At 43.0% G+C, this 26,296-nt stretch overlaps 1 protein-coding gene across 1 annotated transcript; it reads right to left on the bottom strand.

Moving 5' to 3' along the window:
* Positions 1-1,692: 1,692 nt before the first annotated feature.
* LOC109872253 (BMP/retinoic acid-inducible neural-specific protein 3) lies at positions 1,693-25,526 on the bottom strand. Its single transcript, XM_031807237.1, has 7 exons — positions 25,241-25,526; positions 21,558-21,748; positions 19,059-19,270; positions 12,815-12,920; positions 12,192-12,428; positions 9,484-9,706; positions 1,693-6,884 (listed from the first exon to the last, which is right to left on the bottom strand). The coding sequence occupies exons 1-7, from the start codon at positions 25,492-25,494 to the stop codon at positions 5,723-5,725; spliced, it is 2,385 nt and encodes a 794-aa protein (XP_031663097.1). The 5' UTR covers positions 25,495-25,526; the 3' UTR covers positions 1,693-5,722.
* Between the last annotated feature and the right edge of the window lie 770 nt (positions 25,527-26,296).

The following is a 26,296-nucleotide window of genomic DNA, read 5'->3' as shown; positions in this document are numbered from 1 at the left end:
TGAGAGACGGAGATAAATAGCTGAACTGGCCTTTGTCAGTGTTCCTGGCGTAGCGTGGGGCATCAAAGCCACCCGCGATAGGAAACCTTTATTACATCCATTGTTAAGCTTTGTGAGAAAGTATAGATGGTGAAAATATCATACTACAGGAAAATATTTCAAAGCCAATGAGGTGATCCAGTCGATGAGCGCTCCTCTGATCTTATTGATCTAAGTTTTTCTATCAGCTGCCGAGCTGGTTTCTTTGGGAGGAAAGATGAGAGGCTTCATCATGTCAGTACAGAGTAATTCATCAGACGAACACCAGCCATGTTGCTAGTGGTTTGAGCCTGTTTCAAGGCAAGTTTTTAATCTTCTGCAACCAGACCTGGGTTCAAATAGTATAGTTTTTCTTACCAATGCTTTTGTTGTACTTGATTCAGCTTGCCTGGTTCTATGGAACCTGGTTCTACGGAACCTGGTGCTACAGACCATGGTGATATGGACCCTGGTGCTACGGAACCTGGTGCTACAGACCATGGTGATATGGACCATGGTGATATGGACCCTGGTGCTACAGACCATGGTGATATGGACCCTGGTGATACGGAACCTGGTGCTACGGACCTGGTGCTACAGAACCTGGTGCTACGGATCCTGGTGCTATGGAGCCTGGTGCTATGGAGCCTGGTGCTACGGAGCCTGGTGCTACGGAACGCAACTTGTAAAGTGTTGATCCCATGTTTCATGGGCTGAAATAAAAGATCCCAGAAAGTTTCCATACACACCCCAAAAATATTTTGTCTCTAATTTTTGTGCACAAATTTGTTTGCATCCTTGTTAGTGCGCTTTTCTTGTTCAGCAAGATAGTGTGACATATCATGAAGCTGATTAAACAGCATGATCATTACACAGGTGCCCCTTGTGCTGGGGACAATACAATTCCAATCTAAAATGTGCAGTTTGTCACACAACACAATAGCACAGATGTCTGAAGTTTTGAGGGAGTGTGCAATAAACATGCTGACTGAGCATGCAGGAATGTCCAGCAGCTGTTACCTGATAATGTAATGTTTATTTATCTTCCATATTCCGCCTCCATCATCGTTTTAGATCATTTGGCATCCAATCGCAGACCACGTGTAACCATGCCAGCCCAGGACCTCCACATCCGGCTTCTTCACCTGCGGGATCGTCTGAGACCAGCCACCCAGACAGCTGATGAAACTGATAAGTATTTCTGTCTGTAATATACAGCTCTTTTGTGGGGAAAAACTCATTCTGATTGGCTGGGACTGACTGCCAAGTTGGTGGGCCTATGGCTGAACCCCTGCCCAGTCATGTGAAATCCATAGATTAGGGCCTAATGAATTTATTTCCTTATATGAACTGTAACTCATTAAAATCATTGAAATTGTTGCATGTTGCATTTTATTGAGTATAATTGTAATAGCTCTCATTAGACATCACACAGCTTTTAGCTGAGGATGGGGCTACACAGAAAACAGCTTGCTGCTTTTGTAGATCTCAAGAATAGCTTTAGAATTCTGAAAAATAGTTTTAAAGAGTGCTCTAAAATTATTGCGAGAAAGTAGAAGGAATCTATTGACAAACTTAATATAATAGATTATGACTTGTATCATTTCGTATATGCATGATGAGGGGAAAAAATAGTATATTCCCTTAACAAATGCAGTTATCAATCACTCTAGGTTTAGTATTTCATATTTATTAGGATCCCCATTAGCACTGGTGCGTAATCATGGATATTTGACCACTACCATTTTTTTAATGATAAAATAATGTCTCTCGTCTCTCTGTGTTTTCATAATTTTCCATCTTTTCGCAAGTGGCTGAATCTCACGGGAGAAATCATCCGAGTGAGGGAAACAGCGCCCCTCTGTCTCTGTATGTGTAGCCCATGTATCTGATGCTGTCTGGAACAAAAGAGTATGACATGTTACTGCCGTAGCATTTGATTGATTGATGCCAGCAAGCATTTACTTCCCTTTATAAAAAAATATAAAATAATTAGCAATTCATCGTTGCACTGAGCTCAACTGTGGGCTGTCCGCCGCCCCACCCCCATTTTGGATTTCTCTTCACACAAATCAAATCACATCCTAAGAAAAACGTCATAATTGTCAGAAAAATGTGTCAGTTTATGGTCGGTCTGCTTGTGTTGATGTGCTACAGTAGCTAGCTTTCTAAATCGTCCCTTTTCCTAAGCCATGGACGATGATGGGGATTTGGACATGTAGCTTTGACTTAATTCTCAAATCAAATCAAATAATTTCTGTACAGATCAATGATTATGACAGAGATTCGGATCTAACCATAAATTAATATGTTGTGCCACTGGCCTGAGACGATTGAAGTTCCATATGTAGCCTAGATGTAGCCTGGTAGGCTCATGTTAACAAGTCTGTCGTTCTGCCCCTGAACAGGCAGTTAACCCACTGTTCCTAGGCCGTCATTGAAAATAAGAATTTGTTCTTAACTGACTTGCCTAGTAAAATAAAGGTAATATATTCTGCCACTGTGTGTTTGTTCTCAGGGTGTTATTGTAGATCACGGTGGCGTATGAACAAATGGGTTATAGAACAAACAACGCAATTATTACAACAGGCTGTAATATGGCTTTTTAACTGGCTTGGCTTGGCTTCCTCAGTGATATTACCCACACACTGCTACTGCCCATTAGCTGTTGCCAAGGCAGCAGCTACTCTTGCTGGGGGCAAAACAGGTTGTTACTGCTCTATTCCTGTAAGTGGATCCATTTTGCTCACATTTCCTATTTTCACACTATTGTGAAACATATCCTATTGGCTCTGATCATTTATTTTTACTCTGTCACTTCTTTCCAGAAACGTTCCAGTGGTGGATGCCTAACTAGGCCAGCACAGTAGAGCTTGGCTCGGCTTCAACAGCAGTAGAGCTTGGCTCGGCTTCAACAGCAGTAGAGCTTGGCTCGGCTTCAACAGCAGTAGAGCTTGGCTCGGCTTCAACAGCAGTAGAGCTTGGCTCGGCTTCAACAGCAGTAGAGCTTGGCTCGGCTTCAACAGCAGTAGAGCTTGGCTCGGCTTCAACAGCAGTAGAGCTTGGCTCGGCTTCAACAGCATTAGAGCTTGGCTCGGCTTCAACAGCAGTAGAGCTTGGCTCGGCTTCAACAGCAGTAGAGCTTGGCTCGGCTTAACCAGCAGGGCTGTTTCATAAAGAGGAACGGCTGCTGTATGATGAATACCAAACACTCACAGATTTCCCTTTAGACTGTCTTGATGGACTGCCAGCTCATTGTGTTCTTCCTGTGGATTGTCAGCCATTATTTTAAATGCCTCTCCTGAGAGACTCGTCTCCATAAACTCTTGTCCTTCACCGCAACCCGCCATCCCCTCGCCAGTCCACTTGTAAAACAGACACATTATATTATTAGTCTTACTCATGTTTCCTCCGAGGCCCACTGCCCTGCCCAAAGCCTCAGCTAATCGCTCAGTGTGTATGTGTGTGTGTGTGTTTGATTGTGTGTGTGTTTAAAACCTATACATTAGCAGATATAGGCCTACATGTTGTGCAATCACACAATAAAGACCACGATTACAAAAAAATCTCGGTGGTCAACAATCCTTGGTAAGTAACGTATTGAAACACAAAACAGTGTAAAGATTAGTAGTCAGGGACTTTTGCAACCCCACAATCAAGGACATTTTAAAGGGTTTGTTTGAGCACACTTGGGCCTTGTCACACTGAGGGGTTTACTTCAGATGTCAATGTATGCTGCACATGCGTGACATCGCTGTTTGTTTACTCAGCCATGATTTTAATTACTTCACATTCCATTTAGATATGCAAATGCTTCTAGGACATTTAAAAAAAAATAAACCTTACCTCACTGAAAAGGATTCAGTCTATCGAATTTGGAAATCCAATTTACTTACAAACTAAATGACTGCATTTAATAAATAAATAGGAAAATAATTTAGCCCATAACCGAATTTGAGAACAACGAGTGCGTCATTTGGTAGTGTTTTCAAGTTAATTGCTTATGTTTCTACCCACTTTCTCTTTCCCTTAAAGTTAGCGTTACAACAGAGGGAAGAGCCAGGATGGATAACCACCTTAACTCCTTAACCCCAGGGGGGAACGTCTTACGAATCTAGATTAAGCGACGACAAGCCACTTCTGCAAGTGCTATCTAAGATGCAAGTCATACTCAAACAGCTGACACTGTAGTCTAGAGACAACAGTTCTTTTGGGAGTTCGGGTCTAATTTCACCCTTGGTCATTGAGCCTTCAATCAACTCCCTATTTGCTCTGTGAGCTAATTATCTCTGATAAAGGCTATTGATACCTAGCCTGTGTTTGATGCTGTGCATGTCTCTCTACCTCCCTCTCTCATCCATCACAGTGAGTGTGAATGGCAGCCAGAGACAGGGGCGGAGGCTACTGTCCTCACTATACCCTTGGTAATATGTGCCAAGGCTGTTACAGAACGGAGACATTATGAGACACTGTGTTCTGCAGCTCCAGATGGGCAGTACTAACACAGCACATTTGCAGCACCTCGTTCTCCTTCCATTAGCAAATGACTTACATAGGTTTCAGTAGGTGTGTGTTAGTATCAATCCAATAATCCACTGTAATAACACAGTGGTCATATACATTTGGAATATATGCTGATTTGATACCTGTATAAAGGAGATCAAATCCTCTCTATCCAATAATAAATTGCAGCATTTTCTGTAAAAAGGGAAAAAGGGATGCTTTTTTCCAAATCTTTCCAATGTACACTACCGGTCAAACGTTTTAGAACACCTACTCATTCAAGGGTTTTCCTTTATTTTACATTGTAGAATAATAGTGAAGACATCAACACTATGAAAAAATGCATATGGAATCATGTAGTAACCAAAAAAGTGTTAAACAAATCCAAATAAGTAACAGACACATCTCAACATCAACTGTTCAGAGCAGACTGTGTGAATCAGGCCTTCATGGTCACATTGCTGCAAAGACACCACTACTAAAGGACACCAATAAGAAGAAGAGACATACTTGGGCCAAGACACAATGGATATTAGACTGGTGGAAATTTGCCCTGTTGTCTTCAGTCCAAATTGGAGATTTTTGGTTCCAACCGCCGTGTCTTTATGCAGCGATACACCATCCCACCTGGTTTGACTTAGTGGACCCAACACACCTCCAGGCTGTGTAAGGGATTTTTTACCAAGAAGGAGAGTGATGGAGTGCTGCATCAGATGACCTGGCCTCCACAATCCCCCGACCTCAACCAAACTGAGATGGTTTGGGATGAGTTGGTCCGCAGAGTGAAGGAAAAGCTGCCAACAAGTGCTCAGCATATGTGGGAACTCCTTCAAGATGGTTGGAAAAGCATTCCAGGTGAAGCTGGTTGAGAGAATGCCAAGAGTGTGCAAAGCTGTCATCAAGGCAAATACTTTTTTATTTACTACATGATTCCATATGTGTTATTTCAAAGTTTTGGTGTCTTCACTATTATTCTACAATGTAGAAAATAGTAAAAAATAAAGAAAAACTCTTGAATGAGTAGGTGTGTCCAAACTTTTGACCGGTATTGATAAAAACATCAAATTTAATGACACTTATATACAAATAAAGCCATGAACGGCAAACACCAACACAAACAGATATAGGCTATGGGGCTGACATTGTATCTGAGTGGGTTAATACAAAAAACATCACATTGGCCCCGCCCACCTGCCCATTATTAACTACATAGCTTGGTTGCCTCGTACTCCACAAAGTTTGGTTGTCTGGCACTGAAAGCCTGTAGAGAAGCCAGTATTCTGGTCACTTCTGAACTGGACAGTTTCAGTCTTTGACGGAGCAGACACGAGAACAGGTCCATAGGCTGAGCCCCTGGAGGGGAGAGGCGGTTGACCCTATAGCGGACCTCTACCAGCTGCAGCAGGGCTGAGTCCTGGGATCCCTGGGTGTACGGGTAGTCCAACTGCAGGATTAGGTCCTGGATTGCGTCTGGGTCAAAGTGCATGCTGTATCCAAACAGCTGCATGCTGTTGATCTTCATGTAGCCCATGTTCTGGGATGAATACGCCTCCACAGGTTCCACGGCGCCCTCTGGTGGTTCAAAGTACGTTCTACTAGCGTTTCTGTGTCCCCCAACCCCTGAGCCTGGCCCCGAATCCCTAATGCGGCTCCTCAGGTAGAAATGGACGGTCTCGAAAAAGCTCTTCCACCGGTTGCCCAGTGTCAAGGTCCAGTTGTAGCAGTCCAGGGGGATATCCAGCTTGGTCCTGTTCCAGTCGGGGTAGCCGTGCTGGCCGATCGGCATGGTCCAGCTCTCCGAGTGGCTGCCCCCGAACGGGTTGACGAACACGGACAGCGCAGGCTCCAGCGTGCTGTTCTTGGTCAGGCACACCTGGAGCGACAACCCCAGGAGCATGTGCACGCGGTTGGACTTGTAGCGGTTGCTCTTCAGCGTCAGCAGCATCCTCTTCCGCCACGACGGGTCAAACCAGGCATTGAGGCGCACATCGCTGCTGACGAAGATGGCGTGCAGGGCAATGCGCGAGTCGCGGCGCTGGAGTAGGTAGCGCAGCTCCAAGTCCTGAAGGTCGCGGTCGCTCTCCAAACCCAGGTAAGGATCCGTGGGGTCAGGTACGGCGGGTCGGCAGAGCCCCTGGCCTAGAAAGAAGCCCGGGTTGCAGCTGGAGCAGCGGGTGCGGTTCTCGGGGGAACAAGACGCACAGCGGGGGCCTTCTCCCACAGAGCAGGGGACAGGGCCTTGGCAGGAAGAGTGGTGGTAGGGGCAGGAACAGCTCCTGGTCTGCTCAGAGTACACGCCGATGTGGTCGTTCTCACTGCAGTACAGGAGGGACAGGATGTAGCTCAGCCAGTAGCGGAGGGGTCTGAGGACGGAGGACAGAACATACCTTTGTTAGTCAATTAACGTTTTATTTTTGTTTTCTGTCTTTGAAATATGTTAAAAACATCTCATCAGACACAATAGGATTCATACTGCACATTCACAGCAACAATATCTGTCAATTAAGCAGGATAGGCAGAGCAGAAGCCCCATCTCTGCACTTGTAGGCTCAGCTGCTGGAATGCAAGCTAAATCAGACCAAAATGAAAATATTCCTCTGGAGTAGGCAGGTGGGTGCTGACTGAGAGAGCCAACCACACACACACACACACACACACACACACACACACACACACACACACACTTTTTTTGTTCAATGTATGAATATTGAATACTAACCACCCAGTACAATTACAGAGCAAATAAACTATGCATAAAACATTTCATAGGATCACATGCGGAAAAAAATGGACCAGTTAAATAATTGGGAACCTCCATCAAATCCCCCTTTATGACCAGAAGGGTGTGATAAAGCAGTGTAATTGGATTGAGGATTGTGGAAGCAGAGTGTTTGGCAGTAGTACTGAAGAATTTTGTAATGTAGTTAATTTTTTCCAAAGAATGGCCATCAAAACAGAGAGGTCAGGAGAGAGGAGTCCAGCACCGGGAAGTTATGCTCAAAGGAAAGGCTCTCTGGAAGACTGGAGTAACTAATACAAGCTAGACCAGGTTTCATTACATAGGGCTGAACCGGGAGCTAGAGGACTACTTGTGTCAGGACTCAGGGGTTCTGTTGGACCCCTTAAGAACTCCGCCAAGCGCCACAGTAGTCACAGTGCGCTTGGCAGCACTGTATTTGTATAGATACAGATATATAGTATTTGTATAGATACAGATATATAGTATTTGTACAGATACAGTACAAGAGATAGAACAAACATGATCTGGGACCGGGCTATCTTGCCAGCCTTGTAAGACAGCACAAACGGATCTGGGACCGGGCTATCTTGCCAGCCTTGTAAGACAGCACAAACGGATCTGGGACCGGGCTATCTTGCCAGCCTTGTAAGACAGCACAAACGGATCTGGGACCGGGCTATCTTGCCAGCCTTGTAAGACAGCACAAACGGATCTGGGACCGGGCTATCTTGCCAGCCTTGTAAGACAGCACAAACGGATCTGGGACCGGGCTATCTTGCCAGCCTTGTAAGACAGCACAAACGGATCTGGGACCGGGCTATCTTGCCAGCCTTGTAAGACAGCACAAACGGATCTGGGACCGGGCTATCTTGCCAGCCTTGTAAGACAGCACAAACGGATCTGGGACCGGGCTATCTTGCCAGCCTTGTAAGACAGCACAAACGGATCTGGGACCGGGCTATCTTGCCAGCCTTGTAAGACAGCACAAACGGATCTGGGACCGGGCTATCTTGCCAGCCTTGTAAGACAGCACAAACGGATCTGGGACCGGGCTATCTTGCCAGCCTTGTAAGACAGCACAAACGGATCTGGGACCGGGCTATCTTGCCAGCCTTGTAAGACAGCACAAACGGATCTGGGACCGGGCTATCTTGCCAGCCTTGTAAGACAGCACAAACGGATCTGGGACCGGGCTATCTTGCCAGCCTTGTAAGACAGCACAAACGGATCTGGGACCGGGCTATCTTGCCAGCCTTGTAAGACAGCACAAACGGATCTGGGACCGGGCTATCTTGCCAGCCTTGTAAGACAGCACAAACGGATCTGGGACCGGGCTATCTTGCCAGCCTTGTAAGACAGCACAAACGGATCTGGGACCGGGCTATCTTGCCAGCCTTGTAAGACAGCACAAACGGATCTGGGACCGGGCTATCTTGCCAGCCTTGTAAGACAGCACAAACGGATCTGGGACCGGGCTATCTTGCCAGCCTTGTAAGACAGCACAAACGGATCTGGGACCGGGCTATCTTGCCAGCCTTGTAAGACAGCACAAACGGATCTGGGACCGGGCTATCTTGCCAGCCTTGTAAGACAGCACAAACGGATCTGGGACCGGGCTATCTTGCCAGCCTTGTAAGACAGCACAAACGGATCTGGGACCGGGCTATCTTGCCAGCCTTGTAAGACAGCACAAACGGATCTGGGACCGGGCTATTTTGCCAGCCTTCTAAGACAGCACAAACGGATCTGGGACCAGGCTAACCAACTTATAATTGGAATGTTGTTCAGACTGTAGTTTCAACTGTTAATGAAAACACTTCAGCAGAGGCATAGGATAAAGAGGTCCTAACCGTTTGAATGCCAAAAGGTTTGTTATTGATACTCTTTTCTGAGTGTGGATGTGTGACACAATCTGAAGACTTATTGTGGCCTAGTGAGTAGGTACTTCATCTTTTATTGAGCCCAGTGGTCTTAGATACACTTTGGATAACACAAGTTAAAACAGTACTAATTGCATTGCAATTAGCAACTGCCAGTTGTCCAGCTATCCTCAACTCTGGTTTTCCGAGGTGAGACTCAATTTCGTCTGTCAGCCCTTCTTGTCTCCTAAAACTACTCTTTTTTGTGTCTTTCTTTCTAGCACAGTGCATAAATCATTTGCATAATTACAAGACAAAGGAAGTTTGGGGGAAACCTTGGGTTAATGAAACAATAGGCTATACCTCTCCCTGTGCAGCACAATTCTGGGTTGATGGCGGCATCTCTTAATGAGACTGAAGAGCTTGTTAGCGGTGTGGCGCGCTTTGTCGAGAAGCAGGCCTCTCATGGTCTCCAGCTGCCTGTAGCGCTGGAGCAGACCCCCATCCGTCCTCCAAAAGTGTTCCACGACAGATTTGTTCACCGCGTACTGGGTTGGCAGCCTTCCGACGAAGCTTTGGAACTCCTCTAAAATAGTAAATCAAGAGTAAAAAAATAAAAAATAAACATGAATAAGTCAAGTTTGGTTCCACGTGAGCCATTGGGGAATAATTACAACGTGTGACAATGTGTCTGTTCTCATTGTTTTTGTCTGTCCCAGAAATGTAAACAAACCCAAATATGAATAAACAACGTGTTCAGAGATACTGGTTCAGATTGTTTCTTCTCAGCTTACTAGAGTGCAGAACTGTTATTTCAAGAGGCATCATATTTTATTAACAACCAGTCTGTAGTGTGCACCATTGAATGGTTTAGTAACTAATTGGTCATTTATCAGATGGTATGAGATGGTGGCTGAAGTGGGTGCAAATATACACTTCCAGCTTTCGAAGCAAGGCCATGTATATTGCCAAGGTAACCTATTACATCAAGAGTGTTGGGCCAGTAACTGAAAGGTCGCTGGTTTAAATCCCCAAGTGGATAAATCCTGCCCTTGAGCACAGAAGTTAAACCCGGGCGCTGATTAAGGCAGCCCCTTGCATCTCTCTGATTCAGAGTTTATTTTTATTTTATTTAACTAGGCAAGTCAGTTAAGAACAAATTCTTACTTACAATGATGGCCTACCCTGGCCAAACCCACCCCTAACCCGGAGGACACTGGGCCAATTGTGCTACAGCCCAGGATCAAACCAGGGTCTGTAGTGACGCCTCTAGAACTGAGATGCAGTGCCTTAGACCCCTGCGCCACTCGGGTTGAATGGGTTCCATTCTTTAACTCACTATGTTTCCCCTATTTCTAAAGTGTTTTCAAGAAGTGAGAAATCCTACGAGACACTTTTATTATGTGACTTCAGTAAGGTTTTTAATCTAGTATACTCCCTTCTGTCATGACGTTGGCCTGGGGGTAGGTTTATGACAGTCATAAATACCTCTCCCCCCCTTTTTCCTCTCTCTACCCTACTGATGTGACATTTGAAAATCCTTTGGTTAACATAGAGATTCTGGGAACATCAGAAGGTGGGGGGAAATGAACTAATATTCTGGTAATTGAACCAATTGAACATATGAACATATGCAGTGGTACTTGATGAATATGAGACATTCTCATCAATGATAGGATGACATAAACTCTACAGTGGAAAGTCTGCACATTGTAGTTATCGGATTCACATGGAATTGTTGTTCAATTTAAATGTTTGAATATAAAATTATTGGTGAAAACATTAAATGTAATTTTAGCTTCCAAATGAGAGATTTGAGTTTTCATAAGGTTAGGGCTCTGCTCAATCAGTGGCCCGCCCCTGTGAAGCGACATGGGTTATAAAACTTTTCAAACACACCCTTCTCGCTCCACTATATAAAGCCTTGACGAAAATGTCACCTCCTGTTCCGAGGATGTGAGGACGATGGTCTGATGTCAGAATGGTTCAGATAACTACAGAACGAAGCCAACCTCAGCATGAGCTTTGGTCGCGAATGGTATGAACATTGAACTCTTATTCACTACAGAAGTGATACCTCCTAGCCATTGAGTTAGCAACAGCAGCTGCAAACGTGGGCTAGGAAAGAACAGACAGAGTATCCCGTCTACAACAACATTACTACAACGTGTAGTCCAATTTACCACCAGAGACATTCTTCAAAGGACTCGGTTGGGCAACACGGCCTTCCATCTACCACCAACCTACCGAAGCGCAGCTCAGAGTAAATATTTATTGCATTTTCCTTTTCCAAATGGGCGGTAATTTAGAATGCATAAGATACTGTGTTTACGATAGAGACATCGCTTCTCCCTTTGTTCCTCAGTCTTTCCGCTCTTTCACTCAAACCCAGCCCATTTTCTTTGTGTAACCAGCTGTCATATCTGTTCCCTCCGCTAGGGACGTTTTCCTTCATGATATAATTTGTAGTCAAGGTATCAAGGTTCATTCTGTGTATATGTAATTCTGTGTGATTAGTTAGGTATTTAGTAAATAAATACTTAAACACAAATTTGTATTGCTGATTCAACTTGTTAGTCAGGGTTCGTGAAGATAACCAAGAATTTACAACTTTCAGATGAGACTGAAATAAGGTGACGATTAATATTGACTGCTATTGATGTAAAATATTACTAGGTCTTTAAGAGTTTATTGGGAAGATAACTGCTCTATAAATATAATTTTTTGGTGCCCCGACTTTCTAGTTAATTTCATTTATATGATTAGCTCAATCAGGTAATATTAATTACAGAGAAAGGATTTTATAGAATAGCATGTCATATCACTTAATCCGGCATAGCCAAAGACACGACACTTCTCCACCGTATCTCTGAACAATGCTTTTTATCATTCTCACATATGGAAGCTTATTGAATGCCTGAATACCTTACTCTCTAAATTCTACACTAAATTATTGCAAGTTAAAAAACAAGCTGGCTAAAGCAGAAATATCCTGCCACCCAGGCTGCTCAATTGTTGCTCATGACTTAGGTCATTGAACTGTTGCATGTTCAACTATCTCCAGTAAACACCTGATTCCTCAAACTCCTCGTTGGCCAGTGTCCAGGCCTCTCTGAGGCGGAGCAGGTTGTTCTCCAGGGCCTGGAGGTCCGTCTGTGGACAGTTGCACTGTGGGAAGTCCGGGCTACACTGGCACCAGCAGTCACTGGCCCTGCACACAAACTGGCCCTCCGAGTTGCAGCCGATGTAGCTGAGGGCTGCCTGGACGAAGCGGCTCCGCAGGTACGCTGGCAGAATGACCTGGAGTCCTGGGGAGGCCAGAGAGGCGTGGGTGAGTATTTTGGGGTGTATAAGAAGGCAAAAAAACAGACACTGCCGCTAAATTGCTTTTGAAGATCCTACTTCAGAAACCAAATACAACTAAGTCATCCAGGGGTTTGATAAAGATCCTCACAGGTTAGCCTGGAGAACCAATTAGATTCCAGATAGGAACTACTGTGCCCTGTCTTTGCTGCATTGAACCTCCTGAAGAATGCATTCCATGTTGAGCTGTAGTGAGTTACTGTAAACTATTCCCTCTAAATTGCTGGAAATACATATATTAATGTTAACCATGAAAGGCCTGGCTCTTTGATGTTCATTCAGAGTGATACACCTGTTGAAGTTTTGTCTTCAGTTCTAGTTTCAGGCATACCTTGTAATTGGATTTTGTTTTCTGGACTGTGGACCAGTACTGAGCTGACAGAGTCAAGGTTATCATAGTTACTGCATCCAAGGGGGCCTGTCCTGGTTTCAGTCACCTGGGGAGGTAAGGGAACCAATTAATGTTGAAAGTTCATTCATTTTCTGATGTTTTGTTTCATGCCTCAAACATCAGAGAATGAACTAGGAAAATATTCTGTGGAAATTAATGAATAGTATGTCTGTTCTGGTAGGCTATCATAAAGGAAGGACATCAATCTTTGATAAGACTGAAAAAGATAATCATCTCCCATGTTAAATCATATCGACTCCATTAATCTTATTCGGGGTATTGAATAATTGAAACCACAATGAAAATTGGCCCAGCGTCATCCGGGTTATGCTGTCATTGTAAATAAGAATTTACTCTTAATTGACTTGCCTAGTTAAATCAAATAAAGCATATTTTGAAATAGCATACATTTAGTTGGCGAGTTATTGTACAATGGTGGTGGAGAATTCATAATGAATTAACTTTCATTCCTGCCCAATCACCAATATTTCAGGGTGATCATGCGAATCAGTGTTCCTCAATGCTGGTCACTCACAACTGATTACAGTTTCTTTTTCGTAATTTTATATATATATATTTTTTTTGGGGGGGGGGTAGATCTGCTTAATACTACTGATAGATTGTAGCTTCCCATCAATGTAATTGTCTGCATAATTTCCAATCCCCCATACACTGATTACTGTGTCTTACGTCAACCATTCTGTAGCATGATAAACCATGATGTAGAGCAGGCCTGGGCAACTCCAGTCCTCGGGGGCCTCTGACTCCAATAATCAACTAATCATTTTCTTCAGTTTAGAATGTAATTAGTTTAATCAGCTGTGTTTGTCGGAAGGGGGGGGGGCGTGACACCACTCGGGTCCTGGTGTTGCCCGTCCCTAACGTAGATGAACGTAGATGAAGGGAATCACGACACGGCTTGAGATGAATCATAATCAAACCTCTAGATTTATGCCTCAGTAACAGTTCTTATTTCATATTTCCTCCATATTCTCCAGCCTATGTGTTTTAATGAAGGCCTATATGCAGCTGGCAGTGCTGAACACCCCTCAACACCTATTCAAAACCTTTTCTTGACCAACTGACACTCGGCTCACTCCACAAAATGGCTGACAAAGGTGGTTAGCTTGGACGTAAATGAATAGAAAGTTATGGGCCGATATATCATCTTGATGAATAATTAACTATACTGTAGGAAGGCACTTTCAGTCAGGTGGCCACTTCTCCTCATCAATATCAGGTATGCCTGTGTAACCGATGTAAAATGGCTAGCTAGTTAGCGGCAGTGCGCGCTAATAGCGTTTCAATCGGTGACGTCACTCGCTTTGAGACCTTGATGTAGTGGTTCCCCTTGCTCTGCAAGAGTCACGGCTTTTGTGGAGCGATGGGTAATGATGCTTCGTGGGTGTCAGTTGTTGATGTGTGCAGAGGGTCCCTGGTTCGAGCCCGGGTTGGGGCAAGGAGAGGGACGGAAGCTATACTGTTACACCTGCCACATTGAGAAATGAACCTATTTTAATATCCATGTCAGAAGATTGAATGGAGTATCGGGGTACTGTAGTATGTGGGGCAACACTACAACACTACTAGCGTCTCTCTTGATTATCACATACTAACACCTGCTATTGGTGAGAGAGCACCAATGATCTACAGCAGTGGTTCGCAAGCTTTTTATAGTCCCATACCCTTTCCCTTTCAAACATTCAACCTCCAGCTGCACCTCCTCTAGCACCAGGGTCGGCGCACTCTCAAATGTTGTTTTTAGCCATCACACAAACTATACGATACATTTATTAAACATAAGAATGTGTGTGACTTTGTCACAACCCGGCTGACAAAGAGCTCTTATAGGACCAGGGCACAAATAATAATATACTAATAATCAATAATTATTGCTCTTTATCTATATCTTACATATAAAACCTTATTTGTTAATCAAATAACTCACCACAGGTTAATGAGAAGGCTGTGCTTGAAGGGATGCACATAACTCTGCAATGTTGGGTTGCATTGGAGAGAGTCTCAGTCTTAAATCAATTTCCACACACAGTCTGTATTTAGTTTTCATGCTAGTGAGGGCCGAGAACCCACTCTCACATAGGTACGTAGAGTGTGGGGAAAAAACTATTTGATCCCCTGCTGATTTTGTACGTTTGCCCACTGACAAAGAAATGATCAGTCTATAAATTAAATGGTAGGTTTATTTGAACAGTGAGAGACAGAATAACAACAACAAAATCCAGAAAAACGCATGTCAAAAATTTTATAAATTTATTTGCATTTTAATGAGGGAAATAAGTATTGACCTCTCTGCAAAACATGACTTAGTACTTGGTGGCAAAACCCTTGTTGGCAATCACAGAGGTCAGACGTTTCTTGTAGTTGGCCACCAGGTTTGCACACATCTCAGGAGGGATTTTGTCCCACTCCTCTTTGCAGATCTTCTCCAAGTTATTAAGGTTTCGAGGCTGACGTTTGGCAACTCGAGCCTTCAGCTCCCTCCACAGATTTTCTATGGGATTCAGGTCTGGAGACTGACTAGGCCACTCCAGGACCTTAATGTGCTTCTTCTTGAGCCACTCCTTTGTTGCCTTGGCCGTGTGTTTTGGCTCATTGTCATGCTGGAATACCCATCCATGACCCATTTTCAATACCCTGGCCGAGGGAAGGAGATTCTCACCCAAGATTTGACGGTACATGGCCCCGTCCATCGTCCCTTTGATGCGGTGAAGTTGTCCTGTCCCCTTAGCAGAAAAACACCCCCAAAGCATAATGTTTCCAGCTCCATGTTTGACAGTGGGGATGGTGTTCTTGGGGTCATAGGCAGCATTCCTCCTCCTCCAAACACGGCAAGTTGAGTTGATGCCAAAGAGCTCCATTTTGGTCTCATCAGACCACAACACTTTCACCCAGTTGTCCTCTGAATCATTCAGATGTTCATTGGCAAACTTCAGACGGGCATGTATATGTGCTTTCTTGAGCAGGGAGACCTTGCGGGCGCTGCAGGATTTCAGTCTTTCACGTGTTACCAATTGTTTTCTTGGTGACTATGGTCCCAGCTGCCTTGAGATCATTGACAAGATCCTCCCATGTAGTTCTGGGCTGATTCCTCACCGTTCTCATGATCATTGCAACTCCACGAGGTGAGATCTTGCATGGAGCCCCAGGCCGAGGGAGATTGACAGTTCTTTTGTGTTTCTTCCATTTGATAATAATCGCACCAACTGTTGTCACCTTCTCACCAAGCTGCTTGGCGATGGTCTTGTAGCCCATTCCAGCCTTGTGTAGGTCTACAATCTTGTCCCTGACATCCTTGGAGAGCTCTTTGGTCTTGGCCATGGTGGAGCATTTGGAATCTGATTAATTGATTGCTTCTGTGGACAGGTGTCTTTTATACAGGTAACAAACTGAGATTAGGAGCACTCCCTTTAAGAGTGTCCTCCTAATCTCAGCTCGTTACCTGCATAAAAGACACCTGGTAGCCAGAAATCTTTCAGATTGAGAGGGGGTCAAATACTTATTTCCCTCATTAAAATGAAAATCAATTTATAACATTTTTGACATGCGTTTTTCTGGATTGTTTTGTTGTTATTCTGTCTCTCACTGTTCAACTAAACCTACCAATAAAATTATAGACTGATAATTTCTTTGTCAGTGGGCAAACGTACAAAATCAGCAGGGGATCAAATACTTTTCCCCCTTACTGTAGCTGTAAAGGGCATCAGTGTCTTAACAGTGCGATTTGCCAAGGCAGGATACTCTGAGCGCAGCCCTATCCAGAAATCTGTCAGTGGCTTCTGAATAAATTACATTTTCACAGAACCGCTTGCTGCAATTTTGATGAGGCACTCTTGTAACTGGAGGCAGGGCATGAAAGGGATAACAAATCCAGTTGTTTGTGTCGTCCGTTTTGGGAAAGTACCTGCGTAATTGCGCACCCAGCTCACTCAGGTGCTTCGCTATATCACATTTGGCATTGTCTGTAAGCTTGAGTTCATTTGCACACAAAAAAGTATACAATGATGGAAAGACCTGTGTGCTGTCCTTGTTGATCCTACCCATCCCGGATCCGGGAGCGTGACTACACCCTCAGGCTCATTACCATAACGCAACGTTAACGATTTCTAAAAATCGCAAATTAAATGAAATAAATATGCCTGCTCTCAAGCTTAGCCTTTTCTTAACAACACTGTCATCTCAGATTTTCAAAATATGCTTTTGAACCATAGAAAATCAATCATTTGTGTAAGAGTGTTGATGGCTAGCTTAGCATTTAGTGTAGCATTTAGCACATAACATTTTCACAAAAACCAGCAAAGGAATCAAATCAAATAATTTACCTTTGAAGAACTTCAGATGTTTCAATGAGGAGACTCTCAGTTACATAGCAGATGTCCAGTTTTTCCTGAAAGATTCTTTGTGTAGGACAAATCGCTCCGTTTTGTTACTACACATTTGGCTACCGAAACGAACCGAAAATTCAGTCACCAAAACGTTGAACTTTTTTCCGAATTAACTCCATAATATCGACCGAAACATGGCAAACGTTGTTTGAATCAATCCTCAAGGTGTTTTGTCACATATCTCTTCATTGATATGCCATTCGTGGAAGCATGGTTTTTCTCAGAATCCCATGGAAAGATACCAGCAGCTGAGTTTTGCGCACTAATTTCCACGCAGGACACCGTGCGGACACTTGGCAAATGTAGTCTCTTATGGTCAATCTTCCAATGATATGCCTGCAAATACGTCACAATGCTCCAGACCCCTTGGGGAAACGATAGAAAGGGTAGGCTCATTCCTGTCGCATTCACAGCCATATAAGGAGATAATGCAAATCGGAGCCTCAGAAATCCTGTTCATTTCCTGGTTGCAGAAACATCTTGGTTTTGCCTGAAGCTTCTGTTCTAGGGCACTCACAGTGAAAATCTTTGCAGTTCTGGAAACGTCAGAGTGTCTTCTTTCCAAAGCTATCAATTCCATGCATAGTCGAGCATCTTTTTGTGACAAAATATTGCGCTTAAAACGGGAACGTCTTTTTATCCAAAAATGAAATAGCGCCCCCCTAAGCTCAACTGGTTTGAATGCAGACAGAGAAGAGCTCCAACTTCTTAATCATAGCCTCAATTTTGTCTCGCACATTGAATATAGTTGCAAAGAGTCCCTGTAATCCTGGATTCAGATAATTCAGGCCAAAAAAAACATCACCCAGATAGGCCAGTCGTGTGAGAAACTCGTCATCATGCAAGCAGTCAGACAAGTGAAAATTATGGTCAGTAAAGAAAACTTTAAGCTCATCTCTCAATTCAGAAAAATGTGTCAATACTTTGCCCCTTGATAACAAGCGCACTTCTGTATGTTGTAAAAGCGTGACATGGTCGCTGCCCATATGATTGCATATTGCAGAAAATACAGGAGAGTTCAGGGGCCTTGCTTTAACTAAGTTTACCATTTTCACTGTAGTGTCCAAAACGTCTTTCAAGCTGTCAGGCATTCCCTTTGCCACAAGAGCCTCTTGGTGGATGCTGCAGTGTACCCAAGTGGCGTCGGGAGCAACTGCTTGCACCCGCATTACCAAATGTATAGCCCCGTTGGAAAATCTAAATGTACTGTTTGAAAATGTGAATCACATATTTATTTGGCGTACCTCCGACGGCATTGCAGTTTTGGAATAGACGGCCTACAGTAAATACTTTTTATGTAGATATTCTATACTGACAGAACCCTGTTCATCTGTCTATATCGCCCTTGATATATAATTGGAACACATGTGGGTACAGTCTGATGTAAGTCACATGAAATTCTTATGACTTGAAACATGTTAATTCTCAGCAGATTTTCATTTTGAGATAAAAAGGACTCATATCTGATACACTATGCAACAACGCTTACTTACTGAATCGGCACAGCGAGAGTCTGACAATAAGGAAAAATCGAAATCAAAACAACACATCAACATGCTACACTGTGAATGTTTGACATAAATAAAATGGCAACATTAAATGCAACAGTAAGTAAGTAACAGTAAGCCTCCCCACAGAAACAAAAATCAAAAGAAAACATAGCAAAGTCCTTGCAGCAGCTGCATTGGTTTAACACAGTTTGACCTCCTATAGTAACCTATATTGGCATCTAACTTCCCCTCTGTATGCCCAGAGGCAAAGGGCAGTCAGGGGTCTCTTACCCTGATGGCGGTGGAGGCGATCTGGAGGTGGTGGAGACGGCGCAGGGTGTTCTCCCTGTCGGTGAAGTAGGAGGCAGCCAGCTGGTGAAGGGCCTCCAGGGTCACCACCCCAGCCCCCGTATTGTTGTGGCTGCTGCCCTCAGCTCCAGCCCCTGGTTCTGGGCCTCGGCTCAGCTTCCGCTTATCCACAAATATCGTCAAGGACTCCTCCCCTGATTACAGGAAATTAGGAAAGGGGAGACCATTAACTGAGCCAGAGAGGCTCAGTGATCTCATGATCAATGGTGATCATCTCCCGTCTCTTCTTTAGAGAGGTTCCAATTATTAATTGACTGTGATGAAGAAAGATAATGAGCAGAACATGTGATGTATGTTTAATCTCACCCCAATCCAGCAACCATACTGAACTGAGTTCCCTGTTTTAATACAGTTGAAGTCGGAAGTTTAGATACACTTAGGTTGGAGTCATTAAAACTTGTTTTTCCACCACTCCACACATTTCTTGGTAACAAATTATAGTTTTGGCAAGTCGGTTAGGACAACTTCTTTGTGCATGACACAAGTAATTTTCCCAACAATTCTTTACAGCCAGATTATTTCACTTATAATTCACTGTATGACAATTCCTGTGGGTCAGAGGTTTACATACACAAAGTTCACTGTGCCTTTAAACAGCTTTTGGCAAGGTGGGTAGGACATCTACAACAATTGTTTACAGACAGATTATTTCACTTATAATTGTATCACAATTCCAGTGGGTCAGAAGTTTACATACACTAAGTTTGTCTGTGCCTTTAAACAGCTTGGAAAATTCCAGAAAATTATGTCATGGCTTTAGAAGCCTCTGATAGGTTAATTGACATAATTTGAGTCAATTGGAGGTGTACCTGTGGATGTATTTCAAGGCCTACCTTCAAACTCAGTGCCTCTTTGCTTGACATCATGGGAAAATCAAAAGAAATCAGCCAATACCTTGTAGACCTCCCCAAGTCTGGTTCATCCTTGGGAGCAATTTCCAAATGCCTGAAGGTACCACATTCATCTGTACAAAGAATTGTACACATGTATAAACACCATGGGACCACGCAGCCGTCGTACCGCTCAGGAAAGAGAAGCGTTCTGTCTCCTGTCTCCCAGAACAACAGCAAAGGACCTTGTGAAGATGCTGGAGGAAACGGGTACAAAAGTATCTATATCCACAGTAAAATGAGTCCTATAACGACGTAAGCTGAAAGGCTGCTCAGCAAGGAAGAAGCCACTGCTCCAAAACCGCCATTAAAAAGCCAGACTACAGATTGCAACTGCACATATGGGGACAAAGATTGTAATTTTTGGAGAAATGTCCTCCGGTCTGATGAAGCTAAAATATAAGTGTTTGGCCATAATGACCATTGTTATGTTTGGAGGAAAAGGGGGGAGGCTTGCAAGCCAAAGAACACCATCCCAAACGTGAAGCACGGGGGTGGCAGCATCATGTTGTGGGGGTCCTTTGCTGCAGGATGGACTGGTGCACTTCACAAAATAGATGGCATCATGAGGGAAGAAAATTATGTGGATATATTGAAGCAACATCTCAAGACATCAGCCAGGAAGTTAAAACTTGGTCACAAATGGATCTTCCAAATGGACAATGACCCCAAGCATACTTCCAAAGTTGTGGCAAAATGGCTTAAGGACAACAAAGTCAAGGTATTGGAGTTGCCATAACAAAGCCCTGACCTCAATCTCATCGAAAATTTGTGGGCAGAACTGAAACAGTGTGTGCAAGCAAGGAGGCCTACAAACCTGACTCAGTTACACCAGCTCTGTCAGGAGGAATGGGCCAAAATTCACCCAACTTATTATGGGAAGCTTGTGGAAGGCTACCAAAAACATTTGACCCAAGTTAAGCAATTTAATGGCAATGCTACCAACTACTAATTGAGTGTATGTAAACTTCTTACCCACTGGGAATGTGATGTAAGAAATACAATCTGAAATAAATCATTATCTCTACTATTATTCTGGCATTTTACATTCTTAAAATAAAGTGGTGATCTTAACTGACCTAAGATAGGGAATTTTTACTCTGATTATATGTCAGGAATTGTGAAAGGTTTAAATGTATTTGGCTAAGGTGTATGTAAACTTCCGCCTTTAACTGTATATATATATATATATATATAGTATATACAGTAGCGTTTTAAGCACATAAGATACAGTATAATACATGAATTCCAACCTGTATAATTTCCACATTACATATGTTACTAAAAATATACCCCTTATGCAGAAGTATCTGCTGTAGCTAAGTAAGAAGTTATTGAATGTAAAGTATTGTTCAGACACTAGGAATGTTTTACCATTGTCTGAGTCATACATTACATTCAGTAACAGTTTTTACATTTTAAAAGTTATATGAAATTCCCTCTTGAAAAACCCACTTCTAAGGAGTCTAAGGAGTCCTGCCGTGATGCGGGTAAAGTAGGAACCAACGCTTGGAGCCTCTGTTTACTGTACCTCCAAGAGTGGCGGACAGCAGGAGGTGAGTCCCGTACTTCTTGATAATGGTCTCAGTGATCCTGCGGAGGGTGGGCCGCCGCCCCAACTGCCTGACTGTGCGCATGAAGTCAGGGTCAAGGGGCGGAGCCAGGCCGCTGCCGCCCCGCCTCTCCACCGCCAGGCTGTTGACTTTCCATCGGCCGAACTCCCTGAAAACACACTTCATTAATTATTTGATTGAGTTCTTGGTTCGTGGAGAGAGTTTTCAGTTTGTGAAATTGTCACAAACTTAACAGGCTGTTGAGAACATTTATTTGAATGTAATTGTAGAATGTGAAAACCTACATTTAACACAAACAAACCCCAATGCAGACAGACACAATATTTATAGACAGACACAACATTTACAGACAGACACAGGCAGAATCTCTCACATAATAGCTAATACATCCAGACGGTACGGAATTTTCCCTGGAGGAGCTGTGAGCATACTGCAGATATTTTCTCCTAAAGCCTTCTTATGTTGGCACGCAACTTGAGGGAGGGCAAAGGAAAGTGTCGAATGACTTCAGATTGGCTGGAATTTGCTCTGACAGACATTGCCACTGGCTAATAAACCGTGGGTCACTCTGCCAATACATATGTTCACAGGTCTGTGAGACTGTATGACCTTGTCTTACAATTGCCTTTGTTGGTGCTCTTTTGCCTTGTTTCATTGTAGCTTCGATCTTGCTGAAGAAAGGAAACCTCAGTTTCACAATGCCTTTGTTAGGTGACCACAGTACAATAGTGCTACTGTAGCATGATAGTCTTTATGAGAGGGTCCAATGCAGCACTAGGCATAATAAGTATTATAAATAGTCAATGTGACCATGAAACCACTGACCCTCTATGCCAGATCACCCATTAACCAGTGTAATGTCCCTATAAGTAGAAAAAAAAGTAAAATCTAGAACCTAAAATTATTGTTTTGGTTCCAGGTAGAACCCTTTTGAGTACCATGTAGAACTCTTTACGCAGAGGGTTCTACATAGATCAACCAAACGTTCTACCCTCTAACCAAAAAGGATTCTATTTGGACCCAAAAATGGTTCTGATATGGGGACAGCTGAATAACCCTTCTGGAACCATTTTTTCTAAGAGTTTATGGGTAACCATGAATCACAGCTAATCCTGAACCATATTTGAATGACCATGAATCATTCTATGACTGTGAGCCATTTAGAGCAAAATGAGAACTTCTGCTTTGGAGCCTTTCAGGAAATTAGAACCGCTGCCTTGGAGCCTTTCAGGAAACCATACAAATGCTTTAACTATAAGCACTTGAGGTGTCCATAGCTAACCAAATATATTCATAATGTTATCTCACAAAGCCCTTGTGATTCACCATTAGCCTACTGTTTGTGGTGACCATTAGCCGCTTCGTACACAGTATACTGACACGTGTCACATCGAGCTCAAGTGTTGCATACACAGTCACGTCCCATCTGGGGACCTGCAAGTGAAAGCATTCTAATACGCTAGTCTCTCTCCAGTCTCTACAGTCAAGAGTCCTACTGCCCCAATATTTCAGACACTGCCTTCTTGTCTCTTCTCGTGGGAGGCAATCAAATCACTGCCACGAGAAACGATCGGCAGAGAAATAATTGAGGAATCAGGCCAGTGTAGAGGGTGTAATTACAGCCAATCATCCTAAAGAGAGACAGACTGCAGTGCCTCTCCGGGTGTCACTTGATGGCCTCTATAGATCACACCCTGGCGTTAGCCTGCAGGCTTATTCACCAGTGAACACTTATGGATGGGAAGCAGGCATGCTACGCTAACGCTACACTGGTGGATAATAGTCTGACAGCTTCCTGTTCAAGACCCTGGGCTCATGTGCAATCAAACACGGAGAAACGGGAAGGTCCTCCGGGGACCATGGAGAATGGGTCAAGAGGAAAGACGGACACCAGCGGTTTGTCAGTCTACTCATTTGTAACTGTAGGGGATCCGATGTTAATCCACATGATTACGTTGCTAGGACCCATATTCCAATCCAAACAGAGGACGTTTCAAAGTGGGTGCATCATATCAGTTGAAAAGATTCCCCATGTTGCTTTTGCTCCCTTCTAGAGAGAGAATTCAAATCAGTAGAGGCTGTTCAGAGAGACATATTTTTGTGAAGACTTCAGCGTTCTCAAAGCCAGTAGAAATCCTCCTTTATCTGGCTTCCACAAGGGGGAGAACAAGTATTGAGTCATAGCGGAACAGCAGGACCATATTTAGGAATGTCATTATATTGTGGCACAAGGCCAGCATCATCCTATACTTTCAACGGCTCATTGGAAGTTTGAGTAGCACACTTCACTTTCAAAAGAACTCCCACCTTCCATTTATTCTAAACCATTTAGCAATGTTTCAGGCAATACTCTGCCATTTTCTAAAGCAGTCTGTCTATATCCTCTCTGGTACAGGGCATTAACCAGGGTGCGTGTGTTCCACCAATGTCACAAGCAAAGTGTAACACAGAATAGTCTCACATGCTTGCGAGTAGGGTTGCAAAGGGAGGGTATACTATTGGAATATTTCGAAGTTTACCAGTAAACTGCCAGACTTTTGTTAGCTTTTAAGGTCTTGGGGAATTTTGTAAGATCTAGTAACCTTTTATGGGCACTTCAGATTATCACAGGTGTCTGTAATTATCTCTGGTATAATTATCTCTGGCCCTCTGTGTGGCCTTATCACATCTAAAATATATACAAAAAGTAAAATAAGATTATTTGACAATATAAAATATTCATGACAAAACTGTAAAACATTATGCTAAATATGAACCATCAATGTAGTGATACACATTTGTGTTTTATTATGAGGGTTTCAGCATGAAATATCCTTTATATATTTTGGGGGGAAATGTATTTTAATATGTCAACATGTCTTTGTTGTAAATGTTTCCAAACTGGTGGCAGTTGCGAAAAAAAGTCAATTGTTGGAAGAGTTGCAGAGTTAATTGAAAATAATGCCTAAGTTGATTAGATGCTTTTTACATGAATTGGGCTATTTTCTTTTGAACCATATGGTATAACCACTAGAAAATAATGGACAATATGTACACCTATATAACAAAGTAATACCATAGGAATAATCTATTTAAAGTTATTCTAGTATAAATAAATGAAAACATTTACAGAAGATTCTGGGAAATTTTATGAAATTACCGGTAGCTTTGCAACCCTAGTTGTGAGGCTGTCTCTCTCTCTCCCTATATTTGTGTGTGTGTGTGTGTGTGTGTGTGTGTGTGTGTGTGTGTGTGTGTGTGTGTGTGTGTGTGTGTGTGTGTGTGTGTGAGAGAGAGAGAGAGATTTGTGACATGTTGCCACAAGAAAAGGGCAACTAGTGAAGAACAAATGCCATTGTAAATAAAACCTATATTTATGTTTATTTATTTTCCCTTTTGTACTTATCTATTTGCACATCATTACAACTCTATATATAGACATAATTACATTTTATATATCTTTATTATTTTGAAACTTTTGTAAGTGTAATGTTTACTGTACATTTTTGATTGATTATTTCACTTTTGTTCATTATCTATTTCACTTGCTTTGGCAATCTAAACATTGGTTTCCCATGACAATAAAGTCCCTTAAATTGAAATTGTATTGAGGTTGGTTGTGGGGGGGGGGGGGGGGCTACTAAAGAGAGAAAAAGGTCACCTGAACATCTTGTATCTGGTAGTGTAGCCCTGTTGGTGTCTCTCCACCGACTCAGTGAAATCCAAAGAGTGGTGGAAGGGCCCTTTGTCCGACAGCAACCAGCCCATGGGCCCAGCGGTACCACCATCATCACTGGGCCCGGCTGCAGCAGCAACAACCCAAGTCCCGGTCCAGTAGCAGCACAGGCTCAGAGCGAGCCCCTCCCATAGGAGCAGCACAGACAGTCGTCTAAGACCGATACCCTGGCAGCTCATGCTTCACCCAACGACTCCTCATCCTCTCCAAACGTTGCCTGTGTCCAGGGGTAACAAACCATATGGGGGAATTTGCGAATCATGGAATGTTGATTTTATTGCAAAATATGACAAGCTTACCTTACCCATGAGCAAAATACGTTGAAAATACGTATTTCTTTGGTTGAAAAGACGTTTAAAAATAACTATTGTTAACTAACTTCGCTCATTGGGTAAGTACTATACTGTATGTAATAATACTACACTGAGATGTTTTAAATATTAAAATACAACATATAAATGGATAGCTGTAATAAGTCAATAACAGATTGTAATAAATACGTAGGCTACATAAATAAACATTATAATTCCTATGCAATTTGTTGTGCATGTTCACGTCATATTAACAGGCGCATGCAACATTTGAATAGTCAAACATTATGCCTGCATCCTTACCTGATTTAAAAAAATAGTATAAAGACCAATTATGTCTGATACGTCAGTGAGATCCCGCGGTTGCACGAGCCCTAATAAAAAATATGTATTTTCATGCTCTTTGGTCATAATATGAAATGAATTCATAAAGTGCCCGTGCAATATAAATACATTTTTAAAAATTATAACGTTTATTTTCCTCACAAAACTTCTTGTTCACAGGAAAGGATACCACTGTACATTCTGGAGCATAGAAATCCAAACATTTTTTGGAAAACTCTAGATTGCAGGTGGATCTTACATTTACCTCGCGCAACAACTTCAGCTCCAAAACAGACGGGAAGAACTCTGGGCGTAAAAATAACGGTCAATAATTCCCAAGTTGAAC

Source organism: Oncorhynchus kisutch, linkage group LG27 (assembly GCF_002021735.2).
Source record: "Oncorhynchus kisutch isolate 150728-3 linkage group LG27, Okis_V2, whole genome shotgun sequence".
NCBI classification, from domain to species: domain Eukaryota; kingdom Metazoa; phylum Chordata; class Actinopteri; order Salmoniformes; family Salmonidae; genus Oncorhynchus; species Oncorhynchus kisutch.
Note: the sequence above shows the minus strand (reverse complement) of the source record. Positions and strands in the feature narration are given on the sequence as shown.